At 51.6% G+C, this 19,108-nt stretch overlaps 1 protein-coding gene across 1 annotated transcript; it reads left to right on the top strand.

Annotated features, from left to right (window-relative positions):
* The first annotated feature begins 1,272 nt into the window (after nucleotides 1-1,272).
* On the top strand, nucleotides 1,273-10,854 carry Pkdcc (protein kinase domain containing, cytoplasmic). The gene is made up of 7 exons (XM_048353055.1): nucleotides 1,273-2,007; nucleotides 5,886-6,008; nucleotides 6,561-6,832; nucleotides 7,459-7,538; nucleotides 7,776-7,883; nucleotides 9,618-9,791; nucleotides 9,971-10,854. The coding sequence occupies exons 1-7, from the start codon at nucleotides 1,369-1,371 to the stop codon at nucleotides 10,054-10,056; spliced, it is 1,482 nt and encodes a 493-aa protein (XP_048209012.1). The 5' UTR covers nucleotides 1,273-1,368; the 3' UTR covers nucleotides 10,057-10,854.
* The last annotated feature ends 8,254 nt before the right edge of the window (nucleotides 10,855-19,108 follow it).

Genomic DNA, 19,108 nt, shown 5'->3' with positions numbered 1-19,108 from the left:
TTCTGGACCCTTCCTCCTCTATTCCCAGTCACCCCACCTCCAACCGAATCCCTGAGACCACAGGGAGGAGAGATTAATGTACCCTGGGGCAGCTTCCCCCGCCCCCAGGTTGAGGGGATCTAGAGCAGTTTCAGGGCCGTAGGGAAGAAGGGAGGGGGGAAAAAAAAAATGCGAGGGGGAGGGGCAGCGGCTTATCTCTCCCAGGAGCGGGGCGCTTGCTCCAAACAGCTAATGCACTGGCGTGTGAAAGCCCCTCAATTAGCACTAATGATGCAATCAGGGAGGGAGGAGGAGGGACCAGAAGTTCTAGTGGAGTCAGCACCAGCTTAGACACACGACACACACTCCCTTCCTGGGACCAAGTAGCCCCTTCCCACCCCACCAATGTACAGATGTGTGTGGGCACAAATGCATTCGCTACATATGGTTAGAAATCCGCGGCAGACCTCGGGGATGGCGGGGGGGGGGGGGGGGGCGGGGGAGACATCTCCGGCTAGATCTGGGGACTCAGACAGAAGGCACGAAAGTCTTGGTAGAAGGGAGTTGAGCAGAGCACTTTAAAGCTCGCGATTACCCCTCTGAGCCCAGGGTTCCTGCCCCACGCGCGCTCGCAGGTGCCGCTCCCCAGAGGCCCTCTTGAGCTTCACCCCAGCCCTGCGTCCCGGGCTGACCTCCCAGTCTCACCCGCCAAGGCGACCCCAAGCCTTCCCGGAGTCCAGCCCGCCTCGGGGCCCCGCCGGGGTCCCGGGAAGGAGGAAGCTGTGGGATCTCTCCGATCCCCGCACCTGGGCCTCAGCTGCGCGTCCCCTCCCCGAGCCCGTTACGCGCGGGCCTCGCCCCTTTATCTGCCCAACCCGCTCCTCTAATGGGGCCTCGCGGTCCCGTTATCCGCCCTCGCCTGGGGCCGGGAGCCCCCGCGAGCCTCCGGGCCGCCGCCGCCCCCTCCCCCGCTCCCCGGCCCGAGCCATGGGGGCCGCGCGCCGGGCAGGGCCGGAGCCGCCTCCGCGCCGCTTCCCAGGCCGGGACGCGCGGGAGGAGGTCCCGCTGTCAGTCAGCGGGGAAGGCCGGGCCGGGCGGCCGGAGGGGGCGGCGCCGAGGACGGGCTCGCGCCGGGAGCGGGAGCGGGGGCGGGGCGGCGGGGCGGGGGCGGCTCCGGGCCGTATAAGCGGCGGGGGCTGGGCGGGAGGGAGGCAAGTGTCAGGCCGATGTGCCGCCCGCGAGGGGCCGGGGTCGGGGCCGCCGGGGCCATGCGCGCGGGCTGGGCAGGGGGCCGGCGGGGCGCGCAGCGGAGCCGCCTCGGAGCCTGAACCTCCCGGGGCCGGGGCCGGGGAGCCGCGCGGGGCCGGCCGGCCGGGGGGGAGGGGAGCGATGCGGCGCCGGAGGGCGGCCGTGGCCGCGGGTTTCTGTGCCTCCTTCCTGCTGGGCTCCGTTCTCAACGTGCTCTTTGCACCAGGCTCCGAGCCTCCGCGGCCGGGCCAGTCCCCGGGGCCCTCGCCAGCCCCGGGCCCGGGCCGTCGCGGGGGCCGTGGGGAGCTGGCCCGGCAGATCCGGGCGCGCTACGAGGAGGTGCAGCGTTATTCCCGCGGGGGCCCCGGGCCCGAGGCTGGCCGGCCGGAGCGGCGGCGTCTGATGGACCTGGCTCCGGGCGGACCGGGCCTGCAACGACCCCGGCCCCCGCGGGCCCGGCTCCTGCCCGACGGCGCCCCAGGCTGGCCCCCGGCTCCCGGCCCGGGTTCCCCCGGCCAGGGCCCGCGCCTCGGCTGCGCCGCGCTCCGCAACGTGTCTGGCGCGCAGTACGTGGGCTCCGGCTACACCAAGGCCGTGTACCGGGTCCGCCTGCCCGGCGGCGCCGCCGTGGCGCTGAAGGCGGTGGACTTCAGCGGCCACGATCTGGGCAGCTGCGTGCGCGAGTTCGGGGCGCGGAGGGGCTGCTATCGCCTGGCGGCCCACAAGCTGCTCAAGGAGATGGTGCTGCTGGAGCGGCTGCGGCACCCCAACGTGCTGCAGGTATGCGGGTGGGGTGCGGGGACAAGGGGGGCTTGGCTGGGAGCGCCCCCGTCCTGGTCACTCAGGAAGACAACTCCTTGATCCTATAAAGAAGCAGGGTGCCAGTAACTTCCCAGATTACATTGGTGCAGACTTTGAAGTGAGGCACTGCACACTGCACGGCCCTGCCTCTCACCCCTGGGTGAGCCCCTCATTACCAGAGGCTTATGGATTTCTCAGCGTGCACACATCTCTTAAAGATAGAGGCCCAAACAGAGGCTCCCAGAACTCCAGCTGGCGCTGGGGTATGGAACACTAGGATGTTAGTGAGATCTAACTGCCAATTAAGGCACCAAGCATCCTTGCCTGAGTCAGCTTCCAGTGATCTTGTCCCCCATGATAATAGAAACCGAACCCCACATCTTTCAACTACCAGTGATCTAATGTGGCTTTGAAGATGGAATGGAAAAGCAGTAGGATTGAGAGGGACTGTAAGGAGACCCACAGAGTGAACTGACTCCCACAGAGGCCCTTACACCCCACCTCACCCAGAAGCTACTGGAAGGAGTCAGCCAGAAAAATGCAGGGCCTTCCCCAGAAGTGACCTATGGTCTCCCAGGCCCCTACAATGGGTTCACTTGACCCACTGGGGAAGCCTTGGGTCTTAGGGAAATAGATGGAGTGTCTGAGTGCCCTACTATCTGAGTGTATATGGCCAAGATCCTGCAAAGTTGAGAAGCCCAAAGACCCAGGTCCCCATTAGGTGAGAGTCTGCCTCCTTTTTTTGGGGGGGGGCACAAGAAAGATGAGGTTCATGTTGTTGACTTCCAGCCAGTTCTCATAATATGTGCACTGCCTTAATGGCCCACTTCTTCTCTCCCAGGTCTCTATCCTTGAATCTGCCTAGGATGATGAGACAAATGGTTCCTTGTGCATCAGTATGAGAGGGGAGCCTCTGATGGATCTTGATGGAAAAAATGTGGGATGTAGACAGGTTCCCCCAGCCTTGAACATGCCCACACCTCCCATCTCTCAGCCACTCAGATTACTTTATTTTACACCCAGAAGACTGGCCAGAAACCCAGCAGCCCCTCTCTCTCTTCATCAGGAGTGAGATAGGACTCCAAACCCAGAGGGAGGGCAATGAAGACTAGAATAGATAGACCAGAATACACTTACACTCCTGCTGGCTCACAAACTCCCCAGGACACCTTCCCTCTGGCCAAACTCTTGTAACAGGGTCCTGTGCCTTTCACTGGTGGTAAGAGATTAGCTGCATGGCTGATACTGTGTCCGGAGCTTCAGGGAGTGAGCAGCTGGTTACGTGGCCATTCTAACTGGGAGGATCTTGTTCTCTTTACTTCCCAAGGGCTCTTGGGAGGTTTCTAGGTTGCTAGAAATCCTGCAGTGCCAGCCAGATTCAGCAGGCCGGAGGGGGGGAGGGGAGGGGGGGAGAGGAAGAGACCTTGAGTCACTTAGGACATTTAGTGTTAGTTGACTTAAGTCCCTCTCTTTAGATCAGGTTTGGCATTTAATATGCCTTCCTGTGTCTTTGGAAACTTCTCCCTCACTGGCTTCCCTGAACTTGTCAGCAAGCGGGTATCCAGTCTTCATTCCACAGAATGGCCCTCCCCTGTAATGATAGCCCCCTGCTTCCAAATACACCAAAGAAAAACCTTATAATGGAACCATTTTCACCTATGCCCTTGTCTAGGCCTATCTGCGGTCACTCATGTGACCCTCATGTTGGGGCAGAGGCTGGAGCATAGATAGTGCTAAGCTAATGAGAGGCCTGAGGAAAAGTGGGTGTCTGCAGTGTGTTTAGGGATTGTTATGGGGGTAGGTCCCCCAATTACTGTCTGGCCCCTAGGCCAATGTTCCTCTGGTTCTTCAGCTAGGCCACCTCTGCAAGCAAGGAAACCTGTAATGGAGTCTTTCTGCTCAGGAGACATCAGTACCATGTGCCAAGAACTACAGTTCCTGTTATTTTAATACCTCTTGATCATTCAAAATCTCAAAATGGTTTAACTGTTTGTTGAATTAGGGAGGAACCAGAGAACCTTTCTAGAGTTCCCCATAGCAGGCTACTGAGGCCCCTTTCCCTGTTCTGAACAGCCTAAAGTTGTGCTGTGGGGTCTAATAACAAATTCAGGACAGCAGGGTATACTAGGCCCTACCGTGCTTGAGCTCTGGTCCATCTTTCCTAATTCCAACACACACACACACACACACACACACACACACACACACACACACACACTTATTCCCTCTATCTCTGTTACTCTGTGTGTGTGTGTGTGTGTATGTGTATGTGTGTCTGTCCTCTCTCTGCCTCTGTCTCTATCTTTCTTACTCACACACCAAACAGATGCCTCCACAGACCAGGGTCAAAGGGCACAGGGTTTTCCCTGACACATACCCATCATCCTGGGGCCTCAGGCATCAGATGGGCCCCAGGCCTGCTTGGGCCCAGATCCTAGCCATGCTGGAGCATATTTCCTTTCCCAAACAAACAAAAGATGGGACTGAAATGCTTAGCCTTATGCTTCTCGGGAGTGAGGGGTAGGAGAGGTTAATAGTATCTTTTTATTTTTTCCTGAGGGGTGTTGATTAATACCTCGTTAACAGTGCATTTAACAACCTCTGGGTGTTTAATAACCATCAGAAGTTTCCCACAAAGGCTCAGTCTCTGGGCAAGAAAATGAGAACCAGTCCCCAAGACTATTCTCTTTACTTTGCCCCCATCCCACTGGGGTCTGGGGTCTGTTGGGTTGATGAGGGATGTGGACTAAAGAGGAAAGCAGGATTCTTGGGACTGTATCTGGCTTCCCCTGAATCATAGTCAAGGGAATCTAACAACCCAACACCAACTTGCTACCCTCACGACGGAGGCCTGGCTGACTTGGGGAAGGAGGGCTGCCAGGCCTCCAGGAGGAAGAGGAGGAGGAGGGCCTGCAGGAGCATGCTGGCCTGAAGGTGTGCAGGGACATCTAGCCCATGGACTCCACATCCCCAGCCCACCCCTCCACCCCTTTCCCTACTGTGGCCAGCACAACTCGGCCTTTGTGTTTCTACCCCACAAGCTGCTGTGGAGTATGTTGGGAGAGGCCAGCAGAAGCAAGGCCCCCTGTGAACTCTGATGTGTTAGTGACAAAGTCAGGCTGTGCCTCCCCTGGCCCACTGGGTGGTCACAAGCTTCTGCCTCAGATGGGGCTCTCTACAAATCTGATCTTCCCTAAAATCCATCCGTCACTACCACCCCCATTGATATGTGTCAGTCACCTCACTGTACATGCAGAGAACACCCAGGGTTGTGCCTCTGCTTTTTCTCCCACAAGACCAGAGCGTAGGAGAAAAATGAATTAATCTGCCGGAGAATGGAAATGGTGAGGAATAGGCTGGAACTAGCATAGGGGAGGAAGGAGGTGATAGCCATTGCCGGCCTGTGTATAGCAAATGGTATTCTTGGAAAGAACCAGGTGGTAGAATCTGAGTAGCATAAATGTTCATTTGTATTCCTATGTTTGTTAGCTGTGTGACCTTATTATCTGAGTCTGACTTCCCACCCAAGATTGATGGTTCTGCACCCATTATGCCCGTTAGTACTATTATATGCATGCAGTACATTGAGCACAGTGCCTGGCACCTGATAACACATGCCAGGCCTACCCATCTCCCTGTGTGGCAAAAGTTGAGAGGATTGATAGAGTCAGTAAGAACAATGTCTTCAAGGAAAAAAAAAAATAGGCAGGCTTCTCAAGCTGTTCTCCTCTGGCCTGAGCCTAAGCAAAGGCCAAGAAATGGCCTCAGAGCAGAAGGAGGGGGCATCTGACAGTCCAGGCCTTCTCTGTCCCCACCCCCACCCGGTGACCTAATGACCTGCCCTGGGTTTCCCCCAGCTCTACGGCTACTGCTACCAGGACAGCGAGGATATCCCAGACACCCTGACCACCATCACGGAGCTGGGCGCCCCTGTGGAAATGATCCAGCTGCTGCAGACTTCCTGGGAGGATCGGTTTCGAGTGAGCAGGGAGGAGGGCTGGGCCCTCGGGCTCCCTTAGAAGGCAGCCTTCTCCAGCAGCTCAGACTCCTCCTCAGCCTGGAGAGGTGGGATGGACAGGAGGAAGGGGCCTCGCTAGGCCACTGGCCAAAGTGTTTACAAAAAAAAAAAAGGACACAGGATCCTACTGGCTGTGCTTTGGCTCTCCTCACCTTTCCCCACATGTGTGTGTTCAAATACGTGTGTGCCATACACACCACAGGAGGGCTAGTTTCCTGGGACCATGAGCAACCTTAAGGTCAGTTTGACTTTCTCTCTATTCCAATACACTGACCTTGAACCACTCTCAAAATGTCCCCTCGGGGGAGAGACCCATAATCCCCAGACCCTCAGCTGCCAGCTGCTACCTATTCTGTATTACACCTACGGGGTCAGGATAGCCAAGGATTGGTGGAAAGTCAGGGGAATCCCCTGTAAAAAGCCCCAGCTCTTATGGAGTGCTGGGGCCTACAGAAGAGAAAGGAGGGAGGGAGCCCAGAGTCCAGGAGGCCCAACCCAACCTGTCTGCCTCCAGATCTGCCTCAGCCTTGGCCGCCTCCTCCACCACCTGGCCCACTCCCCACTGGGCTCGGTCACTCTTCTGGACTTCCGCCCTCGGCAGTTTGTGCTAGTGGATGGGGAGCTGAAGGTGACAGACCTGGATGATGCCCGAGTGGAGGAGACGCCGTGTACCAGCAGTGCTGACTGCACACTCGAGTTTCCAGCCAGGAACTTCACTCTGACCTGCTCAGACCAGGGCTGGTGTGAGGGCATGAACGAGAAGAGGAATCTCTACAATGCCTATAGGTGACCGCCATCCACTCGGGAGCTCCAGCTATGGCAGGGGGCCTAGAAGGGTCTGATGGGGCCAACCTGGGGTCCAAGAGGTGGCTGGGAAGGGAGACTAGCCTTAGCCACTGGAGCCATGGAGTGGGGAAAGCCTTCCACCCAGTGAAGAGAGAATGTTCAGGCTTCTGATGCCGAGGCTAAAAATAGACGGCTCCAAGGAGAAGCTGGGCGAGAGGGGGGCAGCTGAAGTTTTCTGAAAATAGTGTTGGACTCGGAGCCTAGGGCTGGTGGAACTGGCACGTCCCCTCCCCACCCTGGCTCTCGACTTCGGCAAAACTGCTTAGAGCTGAGAAGCCCCAGCCATGAGGATGCCTCTGATGCTGGGGTCAGTCCGGGGACAATGTGGGCTGGAATATGGGGACTGGTGGGGAAGCACAAGTCTCAAGTCTCAGTTTGGTCTGAAGTTAATTGTGGTCACAGCTGTGCCCAGATCCATGCCCCAAGGCTGCATAGACTGCCTGAGGGTGTATGTCCCTGATCACTAGGGCTGCGGGATCGTGCTTTCCCACTAGGCTGTCTCAAGTCAAATTTTAAAAGAGGATGTGCTCTTAAAAGCAGGACTCTCTGGTTTCTCTCCACCACAGGTTTTTCTTCACATACCTCCTGCCTCACAGTGCCCCGCTCTCACTCAGGCCTCTGCTGGACAGCATCGTCAATGCCACAGGTGAGACTCAGACCCCATCTGCTCCCCATCCTTCTGCACCTCCCTGAGGTGTGGGGACAAAAAACGAGCTACAGCAGATCCAGAACCCATCATTTCCCAAGGCCCTCCCCTCCAAGGCCACGAGTCCATGGAGTCTAAAGCCTGGCTAGAGGGAATAAGGACAGCTGAGCTGCCTCTGTGGGGAGGAGGGGGAGCCCAGGCAAGATGTCACACATCACACCCATACCGCCCTCTCAGGAGAGCTCACCTGGGGTGTGGACGAGACCCTGGGCCAGCTGGAGGCCGTGCTGCACTTGTACCGGAGTGGGCAGTATCTGCAGAACTCCACGGCAAGCAGCGGCATCGGTGAGTGACTCCAACAGGGATCGGGTGAGTGGGACCCCACCCCAATTCAGTTAAGTGGCTCACCTCCCCTAGAGGGGACCTGGTCACTCAAAACCACACTCAGGACTCACTTGAGTGACATGATGACTCTAGGAGGTCCACTTTGAGATTCCATCTCTGATGAAGCTAGAGTCACTCGTTCTGTCTTGAACTGGATGTCCTCAGACCCCTCCATGTCCTGGCTGTGTAACTTACCCCCAAGGCCTCACTTCCTTCATCTGTGAATTGGGTTCAATATCATTCACCTCACAAAATTCTTATGGGGATTTTGTGGCAAGTGAAGTGTGTAAAAGCAATTAGCACAGTTCTTATTACACAGCTGGAACACAATATGTGTTTGCTTCTCTTTCCTTCCTGTGCGCTCCCAGGGCTAGGACGGGAGCCGGAGGTGGAGGGGCCCCTCCCCAAAGCCAGCCACGAAGCTGATTTCTCCCAGGGTGGGGGAGAATTCTAGCCACTGGCTATAGGCTGTGGTCCCTCCACAGAAGCTTGGGGTTGAACTGTGGTTGGCAGGGGGGCAAGGGGTGGGCAGCCTCCTTATTCAAGGAGTCCTGGCCAGTCTTAGGGGTGGGGGAGCCCTCGTTAGCCCTGTAAATAAAGTTTAACGAGGTGAACAATGGCTGGCTCTGTCCCTGAGGACTCTGTTTATGGGGCTATAAATCACAGCCAGCCCTGGACTTTGGTCTAGTCCCTGGCAGGAGATGGAGGCCGGAGGGCGGGGTGGCCAGAGGCCCAGGGATTCTGCATTATCAGTTTAGAACTGGGGCTCCCTGCAACAGTGAGAAAAATGGGGTGAACAAGAGGCCTGCAGCCTCTGCATCACTAAGAATATCATTGAGAAACCTCAACCTCTTCCACAAACACTCTAGCCATGGGTTGTTGTTTTCTTTTCATTTTGTCATTTGCATACCTCTTAATCTCAAAACTCTGAGTGCTCTCCCAGATCTATCTGAGGTTAGGACCTCTGTCCCCAAGGCCAGGAGGAGCTGCGACTTCTAATCAGCACCAGAAGCTGGTTAGAAATGCAGATTCTCAGGCCCTACCCAGACAAGATTCCCTGGGCATGCACATGCACAGTGCAGTTCCAGAAGTCTGACTCTAAACATCTAAAATGCCCTTACCTCAGCAGCTAGCCTGGACAGCTGGTGGCTATGTGTGTCTGTCTGTCTCTTCAGTCCCACACATATGTCCACTTGTGCTCAAGTGCCATGGCCTTTGATTTGAGAGTTGTCTCTCCAAATCCAAGTCTCTGTTTGGCCATCATTGCACAATCAACCCTTCTTTCTGTCTTTCTTTTTTCAGTCATGGGCTTGAACTCAGGGCCTGGGTGTTGTCCCTGAGCTCTTTTGCTCAAGGCTAGCACTCTACCACTTTGAGCCACAGTTCCACAACTCTGGTTTTCTGGTGGTTAACCAGAGACAAGAGTCTTACAGACTTTCCTTCCCTGGGCTGGCTTTGAGCCATAGTCCTCACATCTCAGCTTCCTGAGTAGCTAGGATGATAGGGCATGAGCCACCGGCACCCAGCAATCAATCCACTTTGAAAAGCATTGTCTGCCTGCATCTCCATGCTGGGGGTGCTGACCTGCATGTCAGCTTTCATCTAGTAAATGAGTCTTGCAGTCCTGTTCAGAAAGTGGCCCCAACCCTCAACCAAGGCACACTGTTCTCGTTTTGCATTATCCTCATCCCATAGAGTATCAACGTATCCCAGACAGCACCATCCCGCAGGAAGACTACCGCTGTTGGCCATCCTACCACCATGGCAGCTGCCTCCTGTCTGTGTTCAACCTGGCTGAGGCCGTGGACGTCTGTGAGAGCCATGCTCAATGCCATGCTTTCGTGGTCACCAACCAGACTACCTGGACAGGTAAGCCAGAGGGAGGGGGCATTCTGAGGAAATGGATCCACTTGGCAGATGTACTGGGCTCTTATCAGAAACAAGAGGGAAAGCTGGGCTGGGGAGGGAGAGGTAGTCATTTGAGGTGGGTGGCTCTACCTCTAAGGAGAGAAACATCCAGACCTCTTAGCTTTTTCCTCTCCTCCAAGGTCGAAAGCTGGTCTTTTTCAAGACTGGATGGAGCCAAGTGGTCCCGGATCCCAGCAAAACCATATATGTGAGAGCCCCCGGCTGATCTGTCAAGAGTTCAGCCAAGCAGCTGACCATCCTCACCAGGTGGGCTTGCCTGTGGTGCAAGTGACCCGCACTTGAGGCCCCACCTGTCACCTGGGAATCCCTGCAAACAAGGCTGACGTCCCAGACAGACCCATGTGACCAGGACAAACGTGCAATAACGCAAAATGTTAAAATGTGAGTTTGCCAGCTTAGGTCTGAGACTGCTGGCTCCCAGACTGCAATGATTGGTTGAGAGACCGATTGCCTCTCCTGAGCTCTGGGCTGCCAGCAAGGCGCAGGCTCATCTGAACTGGGACAGTTCTGTGGCCAGCCCCAGCACTGTGTTTATGGTGTGAGAATGTAGCCAGAGCCCTGCTACTGCTGCTGCTGCTGCTACCGCCACTGCCACTACTGCCACATACCATGGCGGGCGAGGGCTGCGTGGGGACAATCAGTCATGGAATGCTCTCTCAGCTCCAGATGGGACACTTGGTGAAGGGGGATGCTCCAAGATAGAGATGATCCCATTCCTGCAGAGTTGGCCTGCGGAGTTCTCCGGACAGGGGGCACTCGTGGGCCAGCTGAGGGATCGGGGCAGCAGCACACACGTCCATATGAGCCAAGACTAGGGTGGAGGAGCAGGTTGCATTTGAGCCAGGACCTGGGGTGGGGGTGGAGCTGGGGCCATTTCTGCCTCATTTGCTTTCAATGAAAGCCACAAAGCAGCCCCAAACAGGCTCTCCCCCTCCTGGAGTTCGCATATCCAGAAGCTTTTGTACTTCTTGTTCATTAAATTGTTTATTTTTGTAAAAAAAAAAAAAAGAAGAAAGAAAGAAAGAAAACAAAAATCAATCAGCTAATAAAATGACATTTCTTGACCAAAACGCTTCACAAGCCATGGCATGCTTCTTGGGCTGTGATTTCTTCACAGCCCGCTTATATTTTTGGTGTGTGTGTTGTGGAATAAAATCTCAGTAGCAAATATGGAAGATAACAAAATGTGTTCTCAGGTCCTTATCCCATAGTCTACATACCTCCCACCTTGGCTCTCCACATCACATCTCAACAAAAACTATAACCCCTTCCCCACATCCAGCTTCCTACGTACAGAGCTCTCCCCATGGCAGTGATGGTCTCATGCGGGATATTAACAAAGGTTAACTGGAAGGGAAATAATTGAAAAAGGAGTGATGGAAACCAGATCAGCTTTGCCTCTGTGTGGGAATAGAACATCCCCTGGCCATCCTCACTACTGCCTGCCCCAAGCTCATGGGCACTTTTCTTTCTAGGAACCTTTCTCTAAGCAAAAAATCCATGAAGAATAATGGGGAGATAGAAAGTTTATGGAAAGAGCATGCTCCCCATGCTGAATTTTAGGAAGGCTTGGCAAGGAGGGCATATAGACACACTACTAGAAGAGGAAGATAGGGAGGGGGAATTATTCAAGATCAACTGAGACAAGAGGCCCCAACCTGAGCAGATGTGGTTGGTATCATTTCTCATGTGCAAGATGTCCCTGTCATTCCAAGTGGCCAAGGTGTTGGTATTAGTTCTGGGGTCCTCATTATGGACACACCACTGACCCTCAAGGTAGCAGGTCACCCCCACCCTCACCTCCAGCTCATACATGTCTTATTTGTGGTGTCTGGGCTTATGAGGGGAGGATCAGAGTCTCCACAGACCCTCAGGACATGACTCGTCCCAGCCAAGTCCTGCCCAAACTCAACACCTTCAGGCCTAACTCCTCTGAGAAGAACCTCAGCATCCATCAGCCTCCAGACCTCTCTCCCTGGCTGACCTCATATACCAAAATGTTTGGCATGGGTCATGCAGTATTAGATGCACTGCCCAGTTACTCTCCAAGTATGGAGCCTGAGGGGCTTGAGGGCAGGAGGAACCATGTTCCAAGCTGGGTGCTAGGTGTCAGACTTGACCTGATGGAAGGGAGTTGGGGCAAGAAAACTGACGACCTGTCACAGTCCAAAGAACATAACAGAGAGCCCACAGGGCCCAGCTTCTACAAGGCTTAGTAAGAAAAGTGAAGACCCACCCTGTCTTCCAGGCTTCAAGGAGTTTGCAGATGATGGACTTGCCCTCCCAAGGAGAGGGGCAGAAGGAAATGACACCTACAGAGGGCCAAGCTTTGGCCTCAGGTGATAAAATAACTCCAATTTTACAGACCTGAAGACTTAGCCCATATTCCAGCTGCAGAGTGATTTAGCGAGAATGCAAATCTGGCCATAATTCATAGCCCTGGCTCTGCTCAGCACCACATGCTGCCTCCTACACAGAGCTACAGCCAGAGCAGTCCAAATTAGAGTTAGCTCTTCATTCCCTCCAGTGTGTGTGTGACAAGCTAAAATGCAGGCCCCAAGTTCACGGTCCTTTTTAGAAAACTTGCCGAAGAGGTGGCCCAAGAGACTATTACTCTTCCCTCAGAGAGCTAGCCTTTCCTCAGAATCTTTCCAGGGTCACAAATGGCCAGGTTCCATCTTTGCAGAATTGAGAGGTGAAGTGCCCAGATTAAAAAAAAAAGGGGGAGGGCAGTAAGTAAAGAACTGAGACCAAAATCTCTCCATGTAGACACTCCTATGTGGCAACCTGCCTCCTGTGGAGCTTGTAAATTCTGGGGCATCTTGTTTGCCTTCCTGTGGAAGCCAGGATCATGCCCCACCTTGTACACCTCCTTGGTAACACCAGTAATACCCAGGGTGGTGGATGGAACAAAGATTCCCTCCATCAAAGGTATAGGTGAGCTGGGTGCCAGTGGCTCATACCTGTAATCCTAGCTACTCAGAAGAGTGAAAGCTGAGGATCCTGGTTCGAAGCCAGCCTAGGCAGGAAAGTCTATGTGGCTCTTACCTCTAATTAATTCGGCCATAGTGGGCAAGTTGGTGCATGGTTATACTTTGGGCTCACTGTGTTATTTAGCTGTGACAACTTCCCTGAAACTCTGTTCCCTCATCTGAAATTTTCAGACTGAGAACAACAGTTTCATAAGCGCCTTACAAAAATTGGATAAAATCCTGTACCTCAAGGTCTTAGCCAGTATCAGCCAATAGCAAGTGCTTAGGCAAAAGCTGGCTGACAGTCACTGCATTATTATTAGTGAGCTGGGAACCCAGTGTTCATCTGTTATCTGGCTTAAAAGAATAACTAGGTCTGCTGAGGAGGACAAGGCAGACTTCCCTGGAGTTCTTCCCCCGTCCTCAGCAGAGAGCAGTGCTGTTGGCTAGGGGAGGCGGGGCTCTGCTGCCCGGGTCAGTGCCCTCCACGTTGAGTGTGTGGCAAACAGAAGAAGGAAGAGGATTAACATGAAAGCAGAAAATGGGATTAGGAGGCCCCAAGATAATATGCCCACCGCCCCCTGGTCATGACAACAGCTTCTTGCTTTCATTCTATGGCTTTCTGGAGCCTGAAACATGTAAGACAAGGTTGCCCCTGCTCCCGGGGCAGAGAGCCCAGAAAGGAGACTTGGTAGACTCCAACTAGGAGATGGCTGAGTTTACTAGGAGGAGGGCCTGGGCTATTCCTGGCTGCTAGCCAGGCCTGGCTGCCTTTCTGTGCATTTGTCATTTAATCCACATGGCAACCATGGCACAGAGAGGTAAATAGTAAGATCCAAGCCCAGGCCACTGCATCTAGAAGCTCACATTCCTTCTGTTCCACCCAATACAGTGTTTCTTGGTGTTCAGTGATCAGTCTTCCAGATCAGTGGTCCACTCACACCTGCCAGGCCCTCGCCCTGCCTTTGACACTGCCCATCACTGGCAGGGGCTCTCAATTATACAAGCTAGTTTATGCCAACTACGCGATCATGTGTATATCTAGCTTTGAGAGGGGAAAAAAGTCAGGAGTCTTTTCTCAGGAAAAGGAGCAACAGGGACATAGACATGAAACGTGTATGTTACGTTTAGGGAGTGAGAATTCCATGGTGGAATGAGTGAGAATTCCATGGTGGAGTGAGAGGTCACTAGAGAAAAGAAAAAAGAATCATTTTATTTTGCAACAGTGTCCAACCATTCATTTGGCTTGAATAGGTTATGCATAGAAAGTAATGAACCAGGGCTTTTACTTTCCCTGTTCCCAGCTAATGCTATCCCTAGGGTGGAGAAAGTGCTATATATCCACCCAGCGTTGTGAAGCTCTGTACTAAAATCTTCTCTCAACTCGAGGCTGGTAATCTTCAGTTCACTTTTGCTCAAACACTCAAGGTCCTTTCTGCATCCTTCTTCCTGGAATGTGGTCTCTTGTCCCATCCTATCCTACCCAGCACCTTACATTCACTTACCTACCCAGCTCTGGCCTCATTCCAGCTCCAGGGTATCTCTCCTAAGGTACAGTGATGAGATATCCCCATTCTGTCATTCACAGGAAATAGCATAATGAACATGTGTTATGGTGAGCAAGGTTTGGGCACAAGGGAACCTAAGGATAAAAGTGTCAGCCCAGGAGTGTGGGCGCTGAATCATTACGTCTCTATCCCAGGGAAGGGAGTAGTAACCATGACCACAAGCTGGAAGGACAGCCCCACACACTATTTCAAGAAGAGAAGGGACCAAGAAACATGGCTAGACAAGATGGAACCTTGCAAAGAAAACATACTCTCCTCACACTCACCTCCCTTCCTTCCCCCCACCCCTCTCCTGTCAAGCCTTCTAGTGGTCAAACCCAAGACAAGAGGGCCAAGGCATTTGTTGTGAGCTCCATGATATCAGTCCCCTCAGAAAGAAGGTGAGAAAGGGAGGCGAGAAGACCACAAATACACCAACCACTTCACGCCAGAGCCTTTATCTACCTTGAAGGAAGGGCAAGTGCAGACTTCCTCTGTCTCCAGCTGCAGTCTTTAAATATTCAATTATTTGCAGTTCTGTTAGGATGAAGTAACACCTTGGGCCCAAACAAATCTTAATGGCTCTCATGTATAGCTTGTATCATCCCTAAGGAGACAAACTTGATCCTTGGAAGATATTGCAGGTCTGGTCTTTCCCAGGGACATAAACCACTACACAGAATCTCTATGTTGTTAAAATTCCATGGGAAGTGGGGGGGGGGGGGGCGGGGGGAGAAGTGATAAGGCCAGGCTCTGGTGGCTCACATCTATAACCCTAGCTACTTAGGAGGCTGAAATCCGAAGATTGCAGTTCAAAGCCAGCCCAGGCAGTAAAGTTTATGAGGCTTTTCTCTCCAATAAACTATTCAGAAAAAATTAGGAAGTAGTGTTGTGGCTCGAGTGGTAGAACACTAGTCTTGAGTAAAAGAAGCTCAGGAACAGCACCCAGGCCCTGATTTCAAGCCCCAGGACTGGCAAAAAAAAAAGGAGAGGTTGGGACTGGGAATGCAGCTTAGTGGTAGAGTGCTTGCCTAGCATGCACGAAGCCCAGGTTCAATTCCTCAGCACCACATAAACAGAAAAAGCCAGAAGTGGTGCTGTGGCTTAAGAGGTAGAGTGCTATCCTCGAGCAAAAAAAAAGGAGGAGGAGGAGGAGGAGGGAACAAGAGGAGGAGGAAGAGAAGGAAGAGGAGGAAGAAGAGGAAGAAGAAGAGGGGGAGGAGGAGAAGGAAGAGGAAGCAGCAGCAGCAGCAGCAACCAGGGACAGTGCTCAGGCCCTGAGTTCAAGCCCCAGGACTGGCAAATAAAAAAAAAATTTTTTTAAAGGAGGGGTGAAGATGGTTAGTGGAGTGATAATAAAGAATAAATAATGAAACACTGGATGACAGTGACCCATAATGCTTTCCTGGGATGACACAGAGAGCTTCAAATAAGTCACCCTTAAAAAGTACTACCTTACTATTATCATCTAAACTGATATTTTCAGTCCTGGGGCTTGAGCTCAGGGCCTCAGCACTATCCGCGAGTTTTTTGTACTCAGGGTTAGCCTTCTACCACTTGAGCCACAGCTCCACTTTGTTTTTTGATGGTTAATAGGAGATAAGGGTCTCATAGACTCTCCTGCCTGGGCTGGCTTTGAACCACTAGATGCTCTTAGCTTTCAGCCTGCTGAGTAGCTAGGATTGCAGGCATGACTCAACAGTACCCAGCTTATTTAATATTCTATTCAACTTCTCCTTGTCCCTACTGCTCATCTCTGGCCAATCACCAGCTTACAGCCCCCTTCTTTTTTCTTTTTTCTTTTTTTGTATTTCTAGATGAACAAGAACTCCAGTCATGGGCTGGGAGTATGGCCTAGTGGCAAGAGTGCTTGCCTCCTACACATGAAGCTCTCAGTTTGATTCCCCAGCACCACATATATGGAAAATGGCCAGAGGGGGCGCTGTGGCTCAAGTGGCAGAGTGCTAGCCTTGAGCAAGAAGAGGCCAGGGACAGTGCTCAGACACTGAGTCCGAGGCCCAGGACTGGCCAAAGAAAAAAAAAGAAAAAAGAACTCCAGTCATTAACAAACCAAAAGATTTCAATGTGTTCCCTCTTCTCTTGACTGATGGATCTATGGACTATTTCTTGGGTTCTAATAGCTGTGGTGCCCCCTTGCCTTTCCGGAGCTCAGAGTGTCCGTGGTGAGGTCACAAAGATAGAGAGTCGACAAAGAACAATACAAGGGATGACTCTATGGTCAGAAGGCTCATGAAGGCAAAGGATTTGACGGTCACAGCTTAAATCATGGAGGCCAGTTTGCATGGTCCCCAGGAGCATCAGTTCTTCAGCTGAAGCCGTTGTTAACATTTTTCCCCCATCGAAAGATAGATTTCTTTGTCCTTGCTCTTTCTGTCTTATCTCTAAGCATATCCCCTATTTGTCACCAGACATTGCTGCATTCTCCCCATTCCCATGGCACTTCCACTTTGTTAACAGGCTTTTGTGTGGAGCTTTTGGAGGATTCTTAAAAGTGTCAACCAGATTGTGCCTATGGTTTCCCTCCCTTATCCGTACTTATTTGACCCTTCAGAAAGCTCTAGTAGATTAGAGAGGCATGATTTCTTCTTAGCAAAGACAGGCTGCTTTTCCACAGAAAGCAGGGTTTGCTCAAGTGCTCCATAATCCTGCCCTTAGAGGTTCTGTCGACTTGCTTGGCATCCAAATAAAACCAGTGGGCCATTCCCCAGAACCCCCTCTTGTGTCTTTGATTCTTCAGCATGGAATCTATCTGGAGAAAAGGCTCTTCTTCTTCCCATGATATTGATCTTATTTATTGGCTGCAGGGAATTGATGGGGATAGAAGAGGCAAATGAAAATAAAAACCTACAGTATGCTTTGCTTTCCATTGCTTGTACAGAAGTAGTAGGGAGCTATCTGTATCACATTTCATTTTATGACATACCACCTTGTTTACATTGCTCTTTAAGTTGTATATAGGATATAAATTACCTTCAAATGCTCTGGTCTCATTGAGTCATTTATTTTCAGCCATCAATAAAAAATTTAAAGACAGCCATTGTTCTAAGAAGCAATGATTATACTTCGAACATAGATATTGCTATAATTGAGAAAGACAATTCATCCTATATCTGTCTCCTGTATCTGTGTGTGTGTGTGTGTGTGTGTGTGTGTGTGTGTGTGCAAGAGAGAGAGAGAGAGGGTACATATGCACATGCACCAGTATTGGGGCTTGAACCCAGGCCTGGGCAATGTCCCTGAGATTGGTGGCTTGAACCACAGCTCCACTTTCAGCTTTTTGGTGGTTAATTAGAGATAATCATCTCGTGGGCTTTTCCACCTAGGTACCTTTGAACTGGATTTCTCAGATCTCAGCCTCCTGAGTAGCCAGGATTATAGGCATAAACCATGGACACCCCGCTCTCTTTTTGAACCAGGCTTTGAAGCGATGAAGGCTCTACTGACTCCATCACTGAGCTATGCAGCAATTTGTAGTTAAGAGCAAATGAGTTTCTTCTTTAAACATTGACCTCTGCTTAACACATTTCGTACTATTTGACTTAGGTCTCAAGATAGTGCTATTCCTGGAATGAACTTCACATGTTGAAATTTAGAAAAAATACCCACAATCCTATCACATATGCTCAAATGACCTTGCTTTTCCTATAGCCTCTCCAACAATTTGCTGAGATTAAGTGAACTCTGCAGGGCACTTTTAGGTTAGGAACTTCCAGTTAACTCTTCAAAGCTCACATCTTTATGTAACCCATTTGTTGCTGTTTATGAAAATACATTCTGAGCAAATGACACAAAATGTGGGGAGATTCAAATGCGCAATAATCTTCCTTGCAACATTATTTTGAATCATGAAAAAGAAGGAGTGTGTAGTTAATATGAGAAAATGCACAAATGGTTATGTTAAATTTTTAAAAGATACACACCTAGGTATGCAACATGCTAAAAGAAATATGGAGAAGACTAGAAATACACAGAACCAATACTTTCTGAAGGATGAGAGTTAGTATTTTTCTTTGTTTTCAAAGCATTTATACACGTTTCCAAGTGTTTTATACAGTGTTCATGAAACCAAAATTTATGGCTTCGACTCCGTGTATTGAAGGAGCAGACTTGTTTACCAAAAGTGAGATGCCAGTGGGCATGCCTGCAATCCTAGTTATGCAGGAGGCTGAGATCTGAGGATCACAGTTCAAAGCCCAGGGGGAAAAAAGTCTGTGAGATGCTTGTTTCCAATCAATTATCACAAAGCTAGAAATGGAGCTGGGGCTCAAATGGGACAATACCATCCTTGAGCAGAAAAAGTGAATGGACAAGTACCCCAGGTGCTGAGTTCAAGCTCATACACATGAAAGTGAGACCCAAATCCTCCACTTGGTTTATATAATTTTTCCTTCAAATGAACTTAGGGAAAGTCTCTCCCACTCAAAGCTCTTGATGGCTTAACAAAGCAGGTGGAATCCCAAATGACCACGGAAGCCAGGAGATGAGGGAGTGATGATTCCCAGAGCTGCCTGGAACACCTAGACCTGAACCACACAAGTATTTCAGAAGAGTCACATTATTGGAACTTTCCTAATATATACATTAGAATTCTAAATTAAAATCAAATAAAGACATTTGTGGATCCAATAGAAAATGCCTACAAGTTGGATTCAGACTGCTGGCAAACAGTTTGAAACTTCCAGTGTACAACCCACCTCTGAAGTCTTAGCCAACTGCC

Source organism: Perognathus longimembris, chromosome 8 (genome assembly GCF_023159225.1).
Source record: "Perognathus longimembris pacificus isolate PPM17 chromosome 8, ASM2315922v1, whole genome shotgun sequence".
Classification (NCBI taxonomy): domain Eukaryota; kingdom Metazoa; phylum Chordata; class Mammalia; order Rodentia; family Heteromyidae; genus Perognathus; species Perognathus longimembris.
This window is presented reverse-complemented; position numbering and strand designations above follow the sequence as displayed.